A 14,484-nucleotide genomic window follows, 5' to 3' on the forward strand; every position below is an offset into this window, starting at 1 on the left:
CTACTAGAGAACGTTTGGTAGGAAGTTAATAAAGGGAAACAAGGATTCCTCAGCACCCATGATGGTTCCACTAAAGAGAAATCATGGTTATTTGAGTTGTCTGGGTATTAGAAATCAGAAGGAAAGCTGTTTGGAATGGAAGATATTGAGTGCATAGCATATATGCTACAACTAGGGGCAAGGGTGTGTGGATCTAGTCTATTTCTTTAGTAGATTAAAACAATATTACAGATCAAATTATACCTTTCAGGTATCTCATTTAATATATTGCTGAACAGCTATTGGTGACAATATTGTAGAAAGTATTTAAGCATCAGAAGGATGGTTGAACAGGTTGAACTCTGGGATTTCCTTTTAATAGTGTGTATGTGTACATACAGTTCTTTAAAGTCCTCAATTATAACCAATAATGCTAACTTAAAAGAAATTAACTTGTTCTTTCCCTGATTTTTTTTTCCCTCAGAAGTCTTGTGAGGCCTTAAATAACCAGAAAGTTTCTTTGGATTTTGTAGACCAGATATTCAGTACAAATGTTAATGTTTGACTTGAAAGTCATAAAAGACATTTGGCTGCTATCTAATGCCATATACAGATTTGGTATACAAACAGTTTTCCAAGGATAGTGCCATAAAGAAAGGTGCCTAATATATATTAGACTGTTATCACTCTTGGATTTTAAATTTTAAGTGCTCTGGAGCTATTTCTTAGCCTTATGCAGCAGTTAGCTTTGTACCCTTAACTTATAAGGACCTTTTTTCTGATTTTTATAATTGGCCCCTAGTATAAGGGGCTCAGTATAAGATAATGCGGTGAACACTGAGGGGACTGATAAATCAGTGTGATGTGTGAAGGCCTGATAAGAGGTGAAAGTGAATTTGTGAGGGAAATTTATTAATTTGCCAATAGCAGCAGCAGATACACAGAATAAGCAGAAAGGGCTCTAAGTCGCTATCTGCCCATTCATTTTTGACTAAGAAAGTTGGAATTTAAGCTTAGAAGAGAAATTCCTATTGTACTTACAGATGAAAATAGCGGACTTCATAACTCCATTTGGCAGACATAATCCATAAACTGGCTTAAACATCACTTTTCTTTCTTTACACTTTTTTGACCACCTTAATTTTTAGAAATTAATTTCTTAAAGAGGGAGTAGTTACTTTTAAACGGTACTTGGTCTTGGCTTTGGATGACACAGTTTTAGACCTTTAGGAAGTAATTATGAGAGAAGATCATGTAGATGATTGCATCATAACCCTGGTCTTATTTTTGCTCCCTCCTTTATGTTCTTCATCTCAGTCTCTAGATCTGTGCTATCCAATACGACCACTTGTTTACTTAAATTTAAATTAATTAAGATTAAATAAAATTAAAAATTTAATTGTTTAGTCACACTAGCCACATTTTAAGTGCTCTGTAGCCACATGTGGCCAGTGGCTACTGTGTTGCGCAGTGGAGAGACATTTCTATCATTACGGCAAGTTCTGTTGGATAGTGGTGTTCTAGATCTTTAATTATTATTAAAACCAGGAAAGTAAATGTCAGAAGCTTGGAATAGATACTTAAAAAAACCCCTAAAACCGTAGAATTTATACTAATTCATTCCTAAGCTTTAGCTTTCTCAAAGCTCAAATATTTCTTAAATATTATTTCTTTAGGACAGGCTTTGTATTTAGTTTTGGTATTAGTCTTGTTCAAAGATCATTCTAATAATGATATAAAATGATAAAATAATTAAGAGTGCTCTCTCCAGACTATTTAAGTTTTATTAAAAATTATACCTATTAAGGTATAATTGATATACAATAAATTGCACATATGTAAAGTGTAAAATTTAATGTTTTGACATGTGTATACCTCTAGAACCATCATCATAATCAATATAACATAGCCATCATCCACAAAAGTTTCCTCATGCCCCATTTTAATCTCTCCTTCAGTTCTTTTCCACCCTTTCTGCCCACCTCCAGGCAACCACTGATCTACTTTCTGTCACAATAGATTAATTTGAACTTTCGAAAATTTTATGAAATGGAGTCATGCAGTATATACTCTTTTTTGTCTGACTTCTTCACTCTATGTAATTATTTTGAGATTCACCTCTGTAACATGTACAAGTAATTCATTACTTTTTATTGTATGGATCTGTCGTTCATCTGTTAGTCTGTTGATGACATTTAGGTTGCTTCCAGTTTGGGTTATTACAGAAAGGTGCTACAGATGTTTATGTTCAAGTCTTTGTATTGACATATGCTTTTATTTCTCTTGAGTAAATACCTAGGTGTGGAATGGCTGGATCATTTGGTAGGTTGTATCTTTAAACTTTTAAGAAACTGCCAAACTTTTCCCAAGTGGCTGCACTATTTTGCATTCCCACCAGTAGAGTCTGAGCTTTCCAGTGGCTCTATATCCTTGCCAATTCTTGGAATGGCCAAGCTTTTAAATTTTATCTGAGAGACTACTTTAACAAGAAAAGACTGTCCTGATGGAATTAATTCCCTCTCTTGGAACTTTTTGTTTTCAAAATGCTGCAACAATAATACTTTGTGAAAAGATTTTAGATAGTCTTCTACAGATTTATTTACTTTTATTTTTGATAGTATTTGCTCACTAATGCTGATTTGAAACTCAGTTTATAAGAACCAATACATTTTCTTCCTTTTTACTTAAATATTTTTCTTTTTTTTTCTAGCGGCCCCTTTGTTGCTTTATGCGAACAGACGGGACTTACGATTGGTTGATGCTACAAATGGCAAAGAGAATGCTACGATTGTAGTTGGAGGCTTGGAGGATGCAGCTGCGGTGGACTTTGTGTTTGGTCATGGCTTGATATACTGGAGTGATGTCAGTGAAGAAGCCATTAAACGAACAGAGTTTAACAAAACTGAGAGTGTACAGAATGTTGTTGTTTCTGGATTATTGTCCCCCGATGGGCTGGCATGTGATTGGCTTGGAGAAAAATTATACTGGACAGATTCTGAAACTAATCGGATTGAAGTTTCTAATTTAGATGGATCTTTACGAAAAGTTTTATTTTGGCAAGAGTTGGATCAACCCAGAGCTATTGCCTTAGATCCTTCAAGTGGGTAAGTTTTTGTGTAATGTACAAAGGTCATTGCATCTTCTGGTTTCTCTCCATTGGCATACACCCCTTCACCCCCAAGAGAAGAGAAAGATCAAAAACTGAATTTTAGATTCTTTGGGCTTCTTTGTCAAGTAGACTTGAATGTGGGAAGTTATATTGTGTTCTTATAGTGAGGTGTTTCTGTAAATAGTTTTGTGTATTTTTTGTGTGTGTGTGTGAGGAAGATCAGCCCTGAGCTAACATCCGATGCTGATCCTCCTCTTTTTTGCCGAGGAACATTGGCCCTGAGCTAACATCTATGCCCATCTTCTTCTACTTTTATGGGATGCCGCCACGGCATGGCGTGACGAGCAGTGCATTGGTGTGTGCCCAAAATCCGAACCCGCGAACGAAGTGGAGCGTGCGTACTTAACCACTTGTGCCACCGGGCCAGCCCCGAGTTTTGTGTTTCTGATAGCACTTACGGGATAGCCATATTTATAGTTCTTTGTTTTTCTTCTGCATTTATTTTTCATAATTATGAGAGAATAATTAGAAGGCAGAGAAGAAGCAATGAAGACTTAACAAGAGTACTATTTGGTAGCTTGAAACAATATAAAAAAATCTTCTGGATCTTATAACTTTTATTATATATACAATCGTTTTGTAATACTAGTATCTTTTAAGGTAAACTCTGAAGTAGTATTTAATGTGTCATCATTGAATGGGAAATAAAAGTTAAGTTGTTAACTCATTTCTAGTTAGCTAAACATATATTTGCCATAAAGGTTTAGTTTTTAATGAGAAGGGAAACTTAAAGCTATGGGTAAATTCCATTAGAACATGTGAACTGTGTACCCCACATTGCTTCTCTGTTACTGTGCCTCAATCTTACCGTATACCATTCCTTGATATTTCTCTATTGAAGTACATTGTCATGCCAGAGTCTGTCATGGCTAGGTATAGATAACTTATCTAAAAATGAACCTGAAAAGAGTTACTAATAGCTGGTCAAAATCTAAAGATAAATAACCTGCGAATAACTGTTTTAATACTTTGTTTTCTTTGACTTTAAAGTATGTGGGAATGCTTTAAAACTCATTTCATTTATAGAAGGGAGTGGATTAATATTATGTAATAAAGTAAAACTTAGGGAAAATGAAAGAAAGGTTTATATGTGCTTCTTTCTTTTGATATCTGCCCTAATTTGGTGATAAAGGTTAAAGAAGATGCCATGTTGTAGGAAAATGAAAAGATTTGTCTGACCATAAAAAATAACAATGGGCAAAAGTGGAGTGGAATTTGGGGGTAAGAAGTTCTAGAAAGAACAAATATATATTATATATATATTTTTAGAAGGGCATTAGGAAGTATCTGCTACAGTCAGGTGGTGCTCTTAATAAAGCGTCAGAAAATGTAGTCGAAGGGTTGAGTGTCCTGGGGAGGAGGTCTCGGGTGTTGGGTGTGCAGTAAACATACTGATTGAAGAACTTGGTTGTCGGCAACTTGCAGGATATTTTTGAGAAGCGGAGTCTGTGTTTTGCCAACAAAATATGTAAGTCTCAGAGAATGTTGAAATGTTTCTGAGGTTACTGCTTTGTAGAACACTCAGAATCTTGGTGCTTTCAGTGGTCATTAGGGAGTAATAGTTTGGTGAAAGGTTAGTTTTTTTTTTCTTCTTGACGAATTCAATCTTATAACTGTAAAGGTGGTGATGGAAATTCACCCAAATATTAATTAAATGGTTAGTATGTTCAGAGCTCTGCTTTTTGTGCTCTTGTTGGGGAGAGAGGGGGAATATCTTTAAGGATTTACTATCTATCTATTTAAGGATAGAAAACTTGGGAGAGACAACTTTTCCTTCTTTAAAGCATGTTTATTTACATTTGTATGTATGTGGAGAGGAAAAGAGTGTTAAAGGAATTAGAAGGGCCACAAGAGCTCCTGAGGAGGATGGGTGGATAAAATAGATTGATGATCACAATTCTGGAGCAGCGTCTTGATCATTTCTATAAGGGATAGTGATTATGTGATAGCACATATTCAAGGGAGCTGAATTTATAGGCAACTCTTGACTATTCAGGATCTAATAATTTAATAAGTAAGTGAATCATTGTAATTTTTTGCCCCTAAAACACCCCTTACTTCTGGGAGGCAGATCTGATAAGTGTCTTAGAAAATAAGTTTACCATATGATTAAAAAGAACATTAGAGTTTCTGTGGTTTTAATTTATCCATGATACTTCCCAATATTGAAGGTGAGAATTTGCCAAAGATTCAGCTGATAAAGGATATTAGGATATCAATAGTGTGCTTTGAAGGTAGGAAGGTAGTGTTATGTAAGCTTCTAAGGGACATTGGTAAAGGATAACTATTTTTCCTGAGGCCTAAGGGTTTGGTCAAACACCTGCTGAAATCTCTTTCATTATTTTTGATGTCTGTGGTTAGTGTTGAGTGTGTGTGTGTGTGTGTTTGTGTGTGTAAATTCACATTTTTTCTCCTTTAGCTGTTCTTCTCTTAAAATTCTCTTTTAATTTTTGAGTGGTTACTTTGTATCATATGGCTGTTTTAAAAATTATGCACCTGGAAGCAAATAGAATGCAGTCAGATGGTATACATTTGATAATTAGCATGATGGAATGCATTTAAAATTGTATTTTAAATGCATGCGTTTAAAAATATAGTGTATCAAACAGTCTTTCAGTATTGATCTTAGATATGTGTTAAGGATTGTGGTTTTAATGGAAAAGTAATTTTAGATTTAGTATGTCACTTATCAAACATGAGATGATTTCCAGATTGATTTTTTTGGGGAAAAATGGTTTGCTTTCCAGAGAAAGTATTTGAAAACAGTGCTGAGGAAAAATGTATGCTTGATGAGAGTTCCAGGATCCTGGGTTATGAGGTTCAGAGGAGCTGACTGAGCTCTCTCACATAAGCTTATGTAAAAGGAAAGCTTTTGAATGACTCGTATTGTTTGAGCCCTGGGAACTAGTGCAGACATCTGTGGGCTTTTCGATGTATGGAGTTCTTTGTGTAATCAGTCCATTTAGCCTAAACTGAAGGAAGATTTTTATTTCCCTCCCTAAATTTGGCCTCTATTAGTCTGAGATTTTTTTTTCTTTTGAGTGACTGGCAGTGTAGAATTTAGCATAAGGAACAGGAGAACTTGTGCATGGAAATTGTTCCAGAAAGGAACAACCATAGTTACAGAAAGCAGTATCATTACTTTATAGTGAAAGGTAGTTCCAGACTATGTGACTGCTCCTAATGATGGAGTTCCTTTATCTGTTCCACAGTGACTATACTAATCTTAGTGGTATTGAGGACCTGCTGTTTCAGGTACAAATAAAGCAGTTCTAAGGATTTTTTGTTTGTTTAAGGATCTGTTCAGATTCAAATATTGTGGATATTTTTTAAAGAGGTAAGCTTTAGTGATTCAGTCTGAAGTGAATTCATACTGAACAGCTTTGAATGATATATATTTTAAAAATACATTTTTATCATTGTTAAATGTAATGTTAACAACACTAAAAGTTCTGCTTTAAAAATGCTTGCAGACCAGCTCAGTTGAAAAAGAATGATTTGTAATTTCCCTATCAATTATATACATATAATTGTCATATCTCGAGTATATTTAAAAGTATTTTCTACACTGGTGTATCCCAAATGACTAAAATAGTTCTTACCACATAGTAGGTATTCAGTAAATATTTTTTGAGTGACTGAACCTTGTATTTTCTTTCATAATCCTGTTAGTTTTCCTGTTAGGGGAGAAAGCATTTTCTAAGCAAATGTAAATTTTAGCATGGTCTCTTGTGAATTCCAAATCAGTATGGCTTTGATTACAATTGCTTATTTAAAGCTTATTTAAGATTTTTGGTCGTTTCAACAAAAATTATCAAGATCCTATTTTATAAAAATAAATTCCCTGGAGCTTGTTTTTTGTCACATCTAGCTCTATTTACCAGCAAGTTACTTCATTTTCTTGGATCTCAGTTTCCTCATCTCTAAAGTGATAGGTTCCTTTCGGTTTTGACATTAGGTTTAAAAAGCGAGACATTTGAAGAAAGTACTCTATGTATCATTTTTAAAAATTTTGTTTTACAGTTACACTTTCAAGTCAGTAATTTAGGTGTGTTACACTTAGAATTGTGTTTCTGCAGAACAGATTCTTCATAAAATTCTGTTTCTGCTGCCCTTATCGCATGTGTCATCACACTCGACCTCCTTTTTTAGGGCTATTCCACCCCTAAAACCAGTTTCAGCCTTTTTTCCAATTCCACTTGATGTAAACTGAAAAACACTTTAAAATGCCAAATGATTCTTTTTGTATGAAGAGTGGGAAAATGTAGCCAGTTACTTTTGGGCAGATTATATAGATTCATATATGTTTTGAGGTAGGGTGTTTTGAGATTATTATCTAAAAATTAAGACAAATGTGTTAGAAAAGCCACTAATCCAGGAAATCTGGATTATAGGTTAGCTTTACCAGCCTCTGGGATATGAATCAAGGTCCTTGGAAATGGAAAAAAAATTAAGAATAAATAAATGTGTGTGTATGTATATATTCTCAAATGTTAGTGTAGGGCTTTTTTCTTAAAAGCATCTTAACTTTCATCCAGTTTTGATTCTTTATATCTACTGCTATCCATCAACCTGTCTCAAACTGAGTTTTAATTATGTAGTCTAATTTTTTTATGTCCCATCTTTCCAGGTCTACTTTTACTGAAGGAATATTCAGAGGGAGTATTTGCAGTATAACTAGACGGCTTTAGTTAGCCCAGTCTTTTAATAGGTTTGCTTTTTTAATACAAGCTTTCCTTGCTTGCAGCATTGACCTTTTAATTCATTCTTAGGATGTAGAAGAATGAAATTTGTGATATTAAAGAATAGATATCTTTAACTGAGTATTAATTATTCTGTGCATTTTGAGGATCTTATGTATTCTTGCTGTATTCCAGTATGGTTGGCTCTTCAGAAATTATAAATCAGTTTTTTTTTTTTTTTTTGTTAGGAAGGTCAGCCCTGAGCTAACATCCATGCTAATCCTCCTCTTTTTGCTGAGGAAGACCGGCTCTGAGCTAACATCTATTGCCAATCCTCCTCCTTTTTTTCCCCAAAGCCTCAGTAGATAGTTGTACGTCATAGCTGCACATCCTTCTAGTTGCTGTATGTGGGACGTGGCCTCAGCATGGCCGGACAAGCGGTGTGTCGGTGCGCGCCCGGGATCCGAACCTGGGCCACCAGTAGCGGAGCGCGCACATGTAAACGCTAAGCCACGGGGCCAGCCCTATAAATCAGTTTTGATCTTACCCAGCTTTTGTGTCATTGAGCCTTTAAGATTTTGGAAGGAGGAGTTTGTGAAATAGCTAATTTGTGAAGTAGGAATAAAACTATTGTCTTTAGTTTTTTTCGCAGCGTTTGATATTGAAGCTGTATTCCTTTAAAAAATTTTTCTCTTAAGACTTCCTGATTTTTATCCTGTTTTGGTGTTCCTACCACTTGGACCATCCTTTTCTTTCCTTCATCGGCTCTTGAAATATGGAACAGTTTAAAAGTATGTTTTCTTTATTCTTTCCCTGGGATCGTATCTATTTCCATAGCTCTTGCATAGAAGCAGATAGCCAATTATCCTAAAACCTAAAGCTCCATACTGGACTTTGCTTTTAAAGCACTGGGTCAGTGTGTGAAGGATCTTGCTGTGAACTTGCAACAACTTACAGTTCTAAAAGATGTCCTGAGGGAGCCTATTTTCTACCCATTAAATCCTAGAACTGATAGGGAATCTTAAGGATCTTCTAGCTAAATGCCTTCACTTTTTGGCTGAACAAACCAAGGCCTTTGGCCAAGATAAGATAAGAGACAGCCAGATTCTTAGTTGAGATTTTCCGATTCCACATTTGGTGCTTTTTTTCTTTATGAAAAATATCTTGCTGAAGCCTCGTAGTTTTGCAAATTGAATTACTTAAAAAAATGCGATGTGGTAGCTTTATTTAAAAGAGAGTTTTATAAATTCTATGTTTTTGGATTTATTCACCATACCAGTTTCTTATTTTACTATTGCTTTTTTCATCCCACTTAATCCATTTGGGTTCAGCTTCCTTCTGCCTGACGTTATGTTCTTTAATATTTCCTCAGTAAAGGTATGTTAATGGTAAACTCTTTGGTCTTTGTTTGAAAATGTATTTATTTTGCCCTCTTTCTTGAAATAATAATTAGTTGATTATAGAATTCTAGGTGATAGTCATTTTCACTCAGTCCTTTGATCCTTCAAGGATATTATGACTTTAGTTGTTGCTGTGAGAAGTCTGCTATTTTCTAATTACTGTTGCCTTGTAAGTGTTTAAGCTTTGTTTTTTTTTTTCTGGTTGCTTAAAAGCACCCTTAAGCATTCCTTAATTTTTGATATTTTGCAGCTTTACCTTCCTTGGTTTTAGGTATGGATGTATTTTTATTTATTCTGCCTAAAACTCATGTTTCTAATCATTTTTATTTGTTAATTCTAGAAAATCATTACCCATCATTTCTTACTTTTCCTTCATTCTCTTTAGTCTCCTTTGGAATGCCTATTTGATGTGTGAGAGATCTTCTAATTTTCTGCTTCATGCCTCTTAATCTTCTGCATATCTTCTTATCTTTTTATCTCTCTTGGCTACGTTCTGGTTAATTTTTGTACCTGCTTTCCAAGTAACTAATTCTTTCTTCAGCTGCACCTAATTTTGCAGTTTAATGAATCAATTGAGTTTTTTAATATCAGTGACTATTTTACTTTTCTAGAAGTTTTTTGTGCCCCTAATTTAAAAAACTTATTATGAGAAAATTTCAACCTATATAAAAGTAGAGAGAATAATGTATCAATAATTTTAGACTTAGAACAAAGTTACAAAAAATATACACAGTTCTTGTATAACCTTCATCCAGCTTCCCTAATATTAACATTTTATATAACCATAGAACTGTCATTTAGACCAGGAAATTAATGTTGATACAATACTATTAACTAATATATGTACTGCAGTTGAATTTCTTCACTTTTCCCACTTGTGTCCTTTTTCTGGTCTAGGATCCCATTTTTCATTTAGTTGTTATCTCCTTAGTCTTTTCTGATCTGGGACGTTTTAGCAGTCTTTGTCTTTTATAACTTTGACCTTTTGAGGATTATTGACCAGTCACTTTGTAGAATGTCCCTCAATTTGTATTTGTCTGATGTTTTCTTATGATTAGATTAAGGTTCTGTGGCAAGAATACCACAGAAGTGATGTTGTGCTCTTCTCAGGGAATTATATCAGCAGGTTCATAATGTGGATGCTGGTCATGTTACATTCGATCACTTGCTTTTGGTGTTGTCTGCCAGTTTTTTTTTTTTTTTTAACTGTGTTTACTATTTTTTTCATTGTAATAAGTATTTGAAGCTATGCACTTATCCTGTTTCTCATCATACTTTGCTGATTTTAACATTCTTGATGGTTTTGCCTGCAACAGTTATTACTGTGGTGTTTGCCAAATAGTGATTTTTCTAGTTCTATTGCTCCTCTTACGTGCATTATTAGTTAAAATTCTATCTTAAGGAAGAGCTGTCCTATCTCTCCCACTTATTTATTCAATTATTTATATTAGTATGGACTCTTGGGCATTTATTTTATTCTATAGGTTGTAATCCATTACTGTCAATATTTCTTGCTCAGATTGTCCCAGATTTGGCCTTTGGGAGCTCCTTCAAGTTTGTTTCTGTCCTTTTGATAGGCCCTCATCATTTTTTAAGCACTGTTTTACCTTGGCAGCATAAGATATTCCAGACTCATCTTATTTTTTTTCTGCCTCACCCTTGGAATCAGCTATTTCTCCAAGGAGTTCTGTCTTCTTTTATTGGAAAATGGTGTTTAGAAACCAACATCTGGAAGCTACGTGTGTTTATTGCTACTGGGTTTTAATTGCTTTTAGGCCCTCTCAGTGGGCACCGTTAGGAAATACGTGTATTCGTAGAACACCTAGTTCTGTGTGTTTCTATTTGTATCTATATATTAAAAACATATGAGTTCATGTTGATACCTCCAATTCCAATCCACCACCACAGAATTACATTATATCCTACTCCCTTCCTTTGTTATTCTGTTCTATGATAGTGAGAAACCTGATTCTCATTATCCATAATATATTTTCTTATTTGCTTAATCCTAGTGTATAAGGGTTTCAGAATTGCTAACCTATACCCTTGTGAGATATAAATTTGTTATCTAGAATACAGTACTGTGAAGATACTGTCAGTTGAGTCAAAATACTGTCTTCCAAATTTATTTAGGTAATTTCTTTTCCACATGTTGTAGTGTGGCTATGTTATTCATTTGTAATACATTTATTACTGTTTATATTACATTTTGAATACCCCCCCCCCAATATCCTGGTTGATTTAAATTATCAATTTAGGGGCCGGCCCCATGGCGTAGCGGTTAAGTGTGCGTGCTCCACTGCTGGCGGCCCGGGTTCGGATCTTGGGTGCGCACCGACGCACCGCTTGTCAGGCCATGCTGTGGCGGCGTCCCATATAAAGTCGAGGAAAATGGGCATGGATGTTCGCCCAGGGCCAGTCTTCCTCAGCAAAAGGAGGAAGATTGGCATGGATGTTAGCTCAGGGCTGATCTTCCTCACGCACACACACTAAATCAATAAATAAATAAAACTTAACCCCAAAATAAATTGATAATTTTTTTTTTATGTGCAACAATTGCCGTGTTTCTAAGAATTAGAAATAACACAAAAAGTTATACTCAGAGTAGCGCCCTTCCTCCCTATCCTTTCTATCCTGGTCTCATTTCCCCTTTCTTTCCAGTCTGTTCCCACCTATCCTCTATAGATATTTCAATCTCATTAATTTCAGATTTTGTCATCTTGAATTTCTTTTTGCACAAATGAGCTGATATATGTATATTTTTTTATATTCCCTTTTTTTCTTACATGAAAGAATAACATAGATGCTCTTTTGTACTTTTTTTACTTAATAGTATGTCCTGAATATCATTCCATATCAGTTCATAGAGATCTACCTCATTTTTTTTTGCTATTGCATAGTTATTCCATTGTGTAAATGTGCCATAGTTTATTCAACTGCTCTCCTGTGTATAAACATTTAGGCTGTTTTGTTAGCTATTTTAAAGCAAATCCACAGAGTGACATCTCACTTGTGAATACTTCATTTTGCATCTCTAAAAGATAAAGACATTTTCTTTCATAACTGCAGTACTATTATCTTCCACACACCCCATAGTGAACAATTCTGTAAATTACTCAGTCCACATTCAGATTTCTGTAGTAGTCTCAGAAATGTCCTTTTATAGTTGGTGTATTTGAATCAGGATCCAAAACAAGGTTCACAAATTGCATTTGGTTATGCCTCTTAGGTTTCTCTAGAACAGTCCTCCTCACTCCCCCTTTGTCTTATCCTGTTGACTTATTGAAGAGATTCTACAGTTGTCCTGTAGAATGTTCTAGATTTTGGATTTTCTAGGAGAGTCTTGTGATGTTTGACTTATTTTTATCCCTTTATGTTTCTTGTAAAATGAAATTTAGATTTGAAGATTAGCATCGAATTAAACATTTTGGCGGGAATGCTTCATACGTAGTACTGAGTATTTTCATCACATTAGAAATTACGTAATGTCTTGTTCTACTTGTAATGATGCTATGTTTGGTAGGTTCAGATGGTGAAAGTTAATATTTTTATTATAAAGTTCAGCTTTTCCTCTTATATCCTTCAAGTAATGTGTGGGCCGATCCTTTTGTACCTTGCCAATATCCAGTTCCTCATCTATTGATTGTTGTAACATCCACTGAGGATCATTTATGAGGATCACATCTTCATTAGGGATGTCTGTTACTGTTTTATGATGTCTTATTCTTGTCTCATGTATTTTATTCCATCTTCTATGTGTTTTAATCATTTTAAATATTTATAACCTCTACCAGATTGTTCAGTTGTCTGAAGTTCTTAGAAATTCGCTTCTATTCTTTGTTGTATTTGCTGATTCTTGCTCATGGTGAACTGTTTCCTTGGGTGTCTTATAATTTTCGATTGTGAGCTGATCTTCAGAGGGGTTGTCTGTGAGAACCCTGAGTGGCTTCCTGGGGGGGCATATACCTCCAGAGAGGTTTTGGTTTGCTTTTGTCAAGCACGCGAGAGGTATTTCCAGAGATCACTTTATTTTTTATTTTTAAATTGAAGTATAATTTATACACAGTAAAATGTGCCACCTTTAAGTGTGCAGTTTTGACAAATGTTTACACATATGTTGTCACCCTGTACAAGCAGAGATCACTTTCTGTGTTTCATTTTTGGAGTTAGGAGTTCGTACTATGTAGATAGAATAAATTCAAACTCTAAACCTATGTGAGGGCAATCTTGTGGTTACAGAGTGTTTGGAGATTCCGCCCCCCCCCCCCCCCCCCCGCCCCGTCCCCCCAGCCTAGGCCAAGACAGAAAAGCTTCTTGGCCTCCCTCTGCCAGTGGCAAATTTTTCTACTTCATCATTCCCTGGGGGGCTGTGCTCTGTGCAAGAATCTTACTTCTAACGTAGTGTTTCTTGTGTGTCAAGGCCTTATTTTCTTTGTTGTTTTGCCATTGAAACAAGTCCCTCAGTTTCTGAGATGAGAAAATCCTTCAGGATTGCTGTAGCAACAAGCGTGTACTAATTTTTACTTTTCTGTTTGTTTTTGAATCTCTAGAGGTTTCCTCTACTTTCATGATACCTCAGCTCTACATTTAAAGGAGTGTTTATATATTTTTATTTTCTGTGTATGTATGTCTTAAGTCCATTTAGGCTGCTATAACATAATACCACAGACTGAGTAGCTTATGACAACAGAAATTTATTGCTCACAGTTCTGGAGGCTGGGAAGTCCAAGATCAGGACTCCAGCATGGTCCCCTTTTGCTGAGGGCCCTTTTCCTGATTTATAGCTGGTGCCTTCTTGCTGTGTCCTCACATGCTGTGGAATTGCCTAGGAGTCTTTCTGGAGCCCTGTTTTTAAGGCACTAATCTCATTCATGAGGGCTGCCATCATGATTAAGCACCTCCCAAAGGCCCCACATCCTAATACTATCATCTTTTTTTCTTTTTGCTCAGGAAGATTTGCCCTGAACTAACATCTGTTGCCAATCTTCCTCTTTTTTTGCTTGAGATGGATTAGCCCTGAGCTAACATCTGTGCCATTCTTTCTCTATTTTGTATGTGGGTCGGTGCCACAGTATGGCTGACGAGCGGTGTAGGTCTGCACTCGGGATCCGAACCTGTGAACCCGGGCCACTGAAGTGGAGCACGCTGAACTTAACCACTATGCCATGGGGCCGGCCCCTAATATTATCATCTTTGAGGGTTAGGATTTCAACATATGAATTTTGAGGGGACACAAACGTTCAGACCCTAGCAA

At 35.6% G+C, this 14,484-nt stretch overlaps 1 protein-coding gene across 1 annotated transcript in view; it reads left to right on the forward strand.

Moving 5' to 3' along the window:
- The window catches only part of LRP6 (LDL receptor related protein 6), a 176,060-nt gene that overhangs the window by 17,435 nt on the left and 144,141 nt on the right, over positions 1–14,484 (forward strand). Inside the window, exon 2 of the mRNA XM_058558744.1 lies at positions 2,690–3,083. Coding sequence (XP_058414727.1) covers positions 2,690–3,083 — 394 coding nt within the window. The remainder of the gene's footprint in view (positions 1–2,689; positions 3,084–14,484) is intronic.

Source organism: Diceros bicornis, chromosome 17, assembly GCF_020826845.1.
Source record: "Diceros bicornis minor isolate mBicDic1 chromosome 17, mDicBic1.mat.cur, whole genome shotgun sequence".
NCBI lineage: Eukaryota > Metazoa > Chordata > Mammalia > Perissodactyla > Rhinocerotidae > Diceros > Diceros bicornis.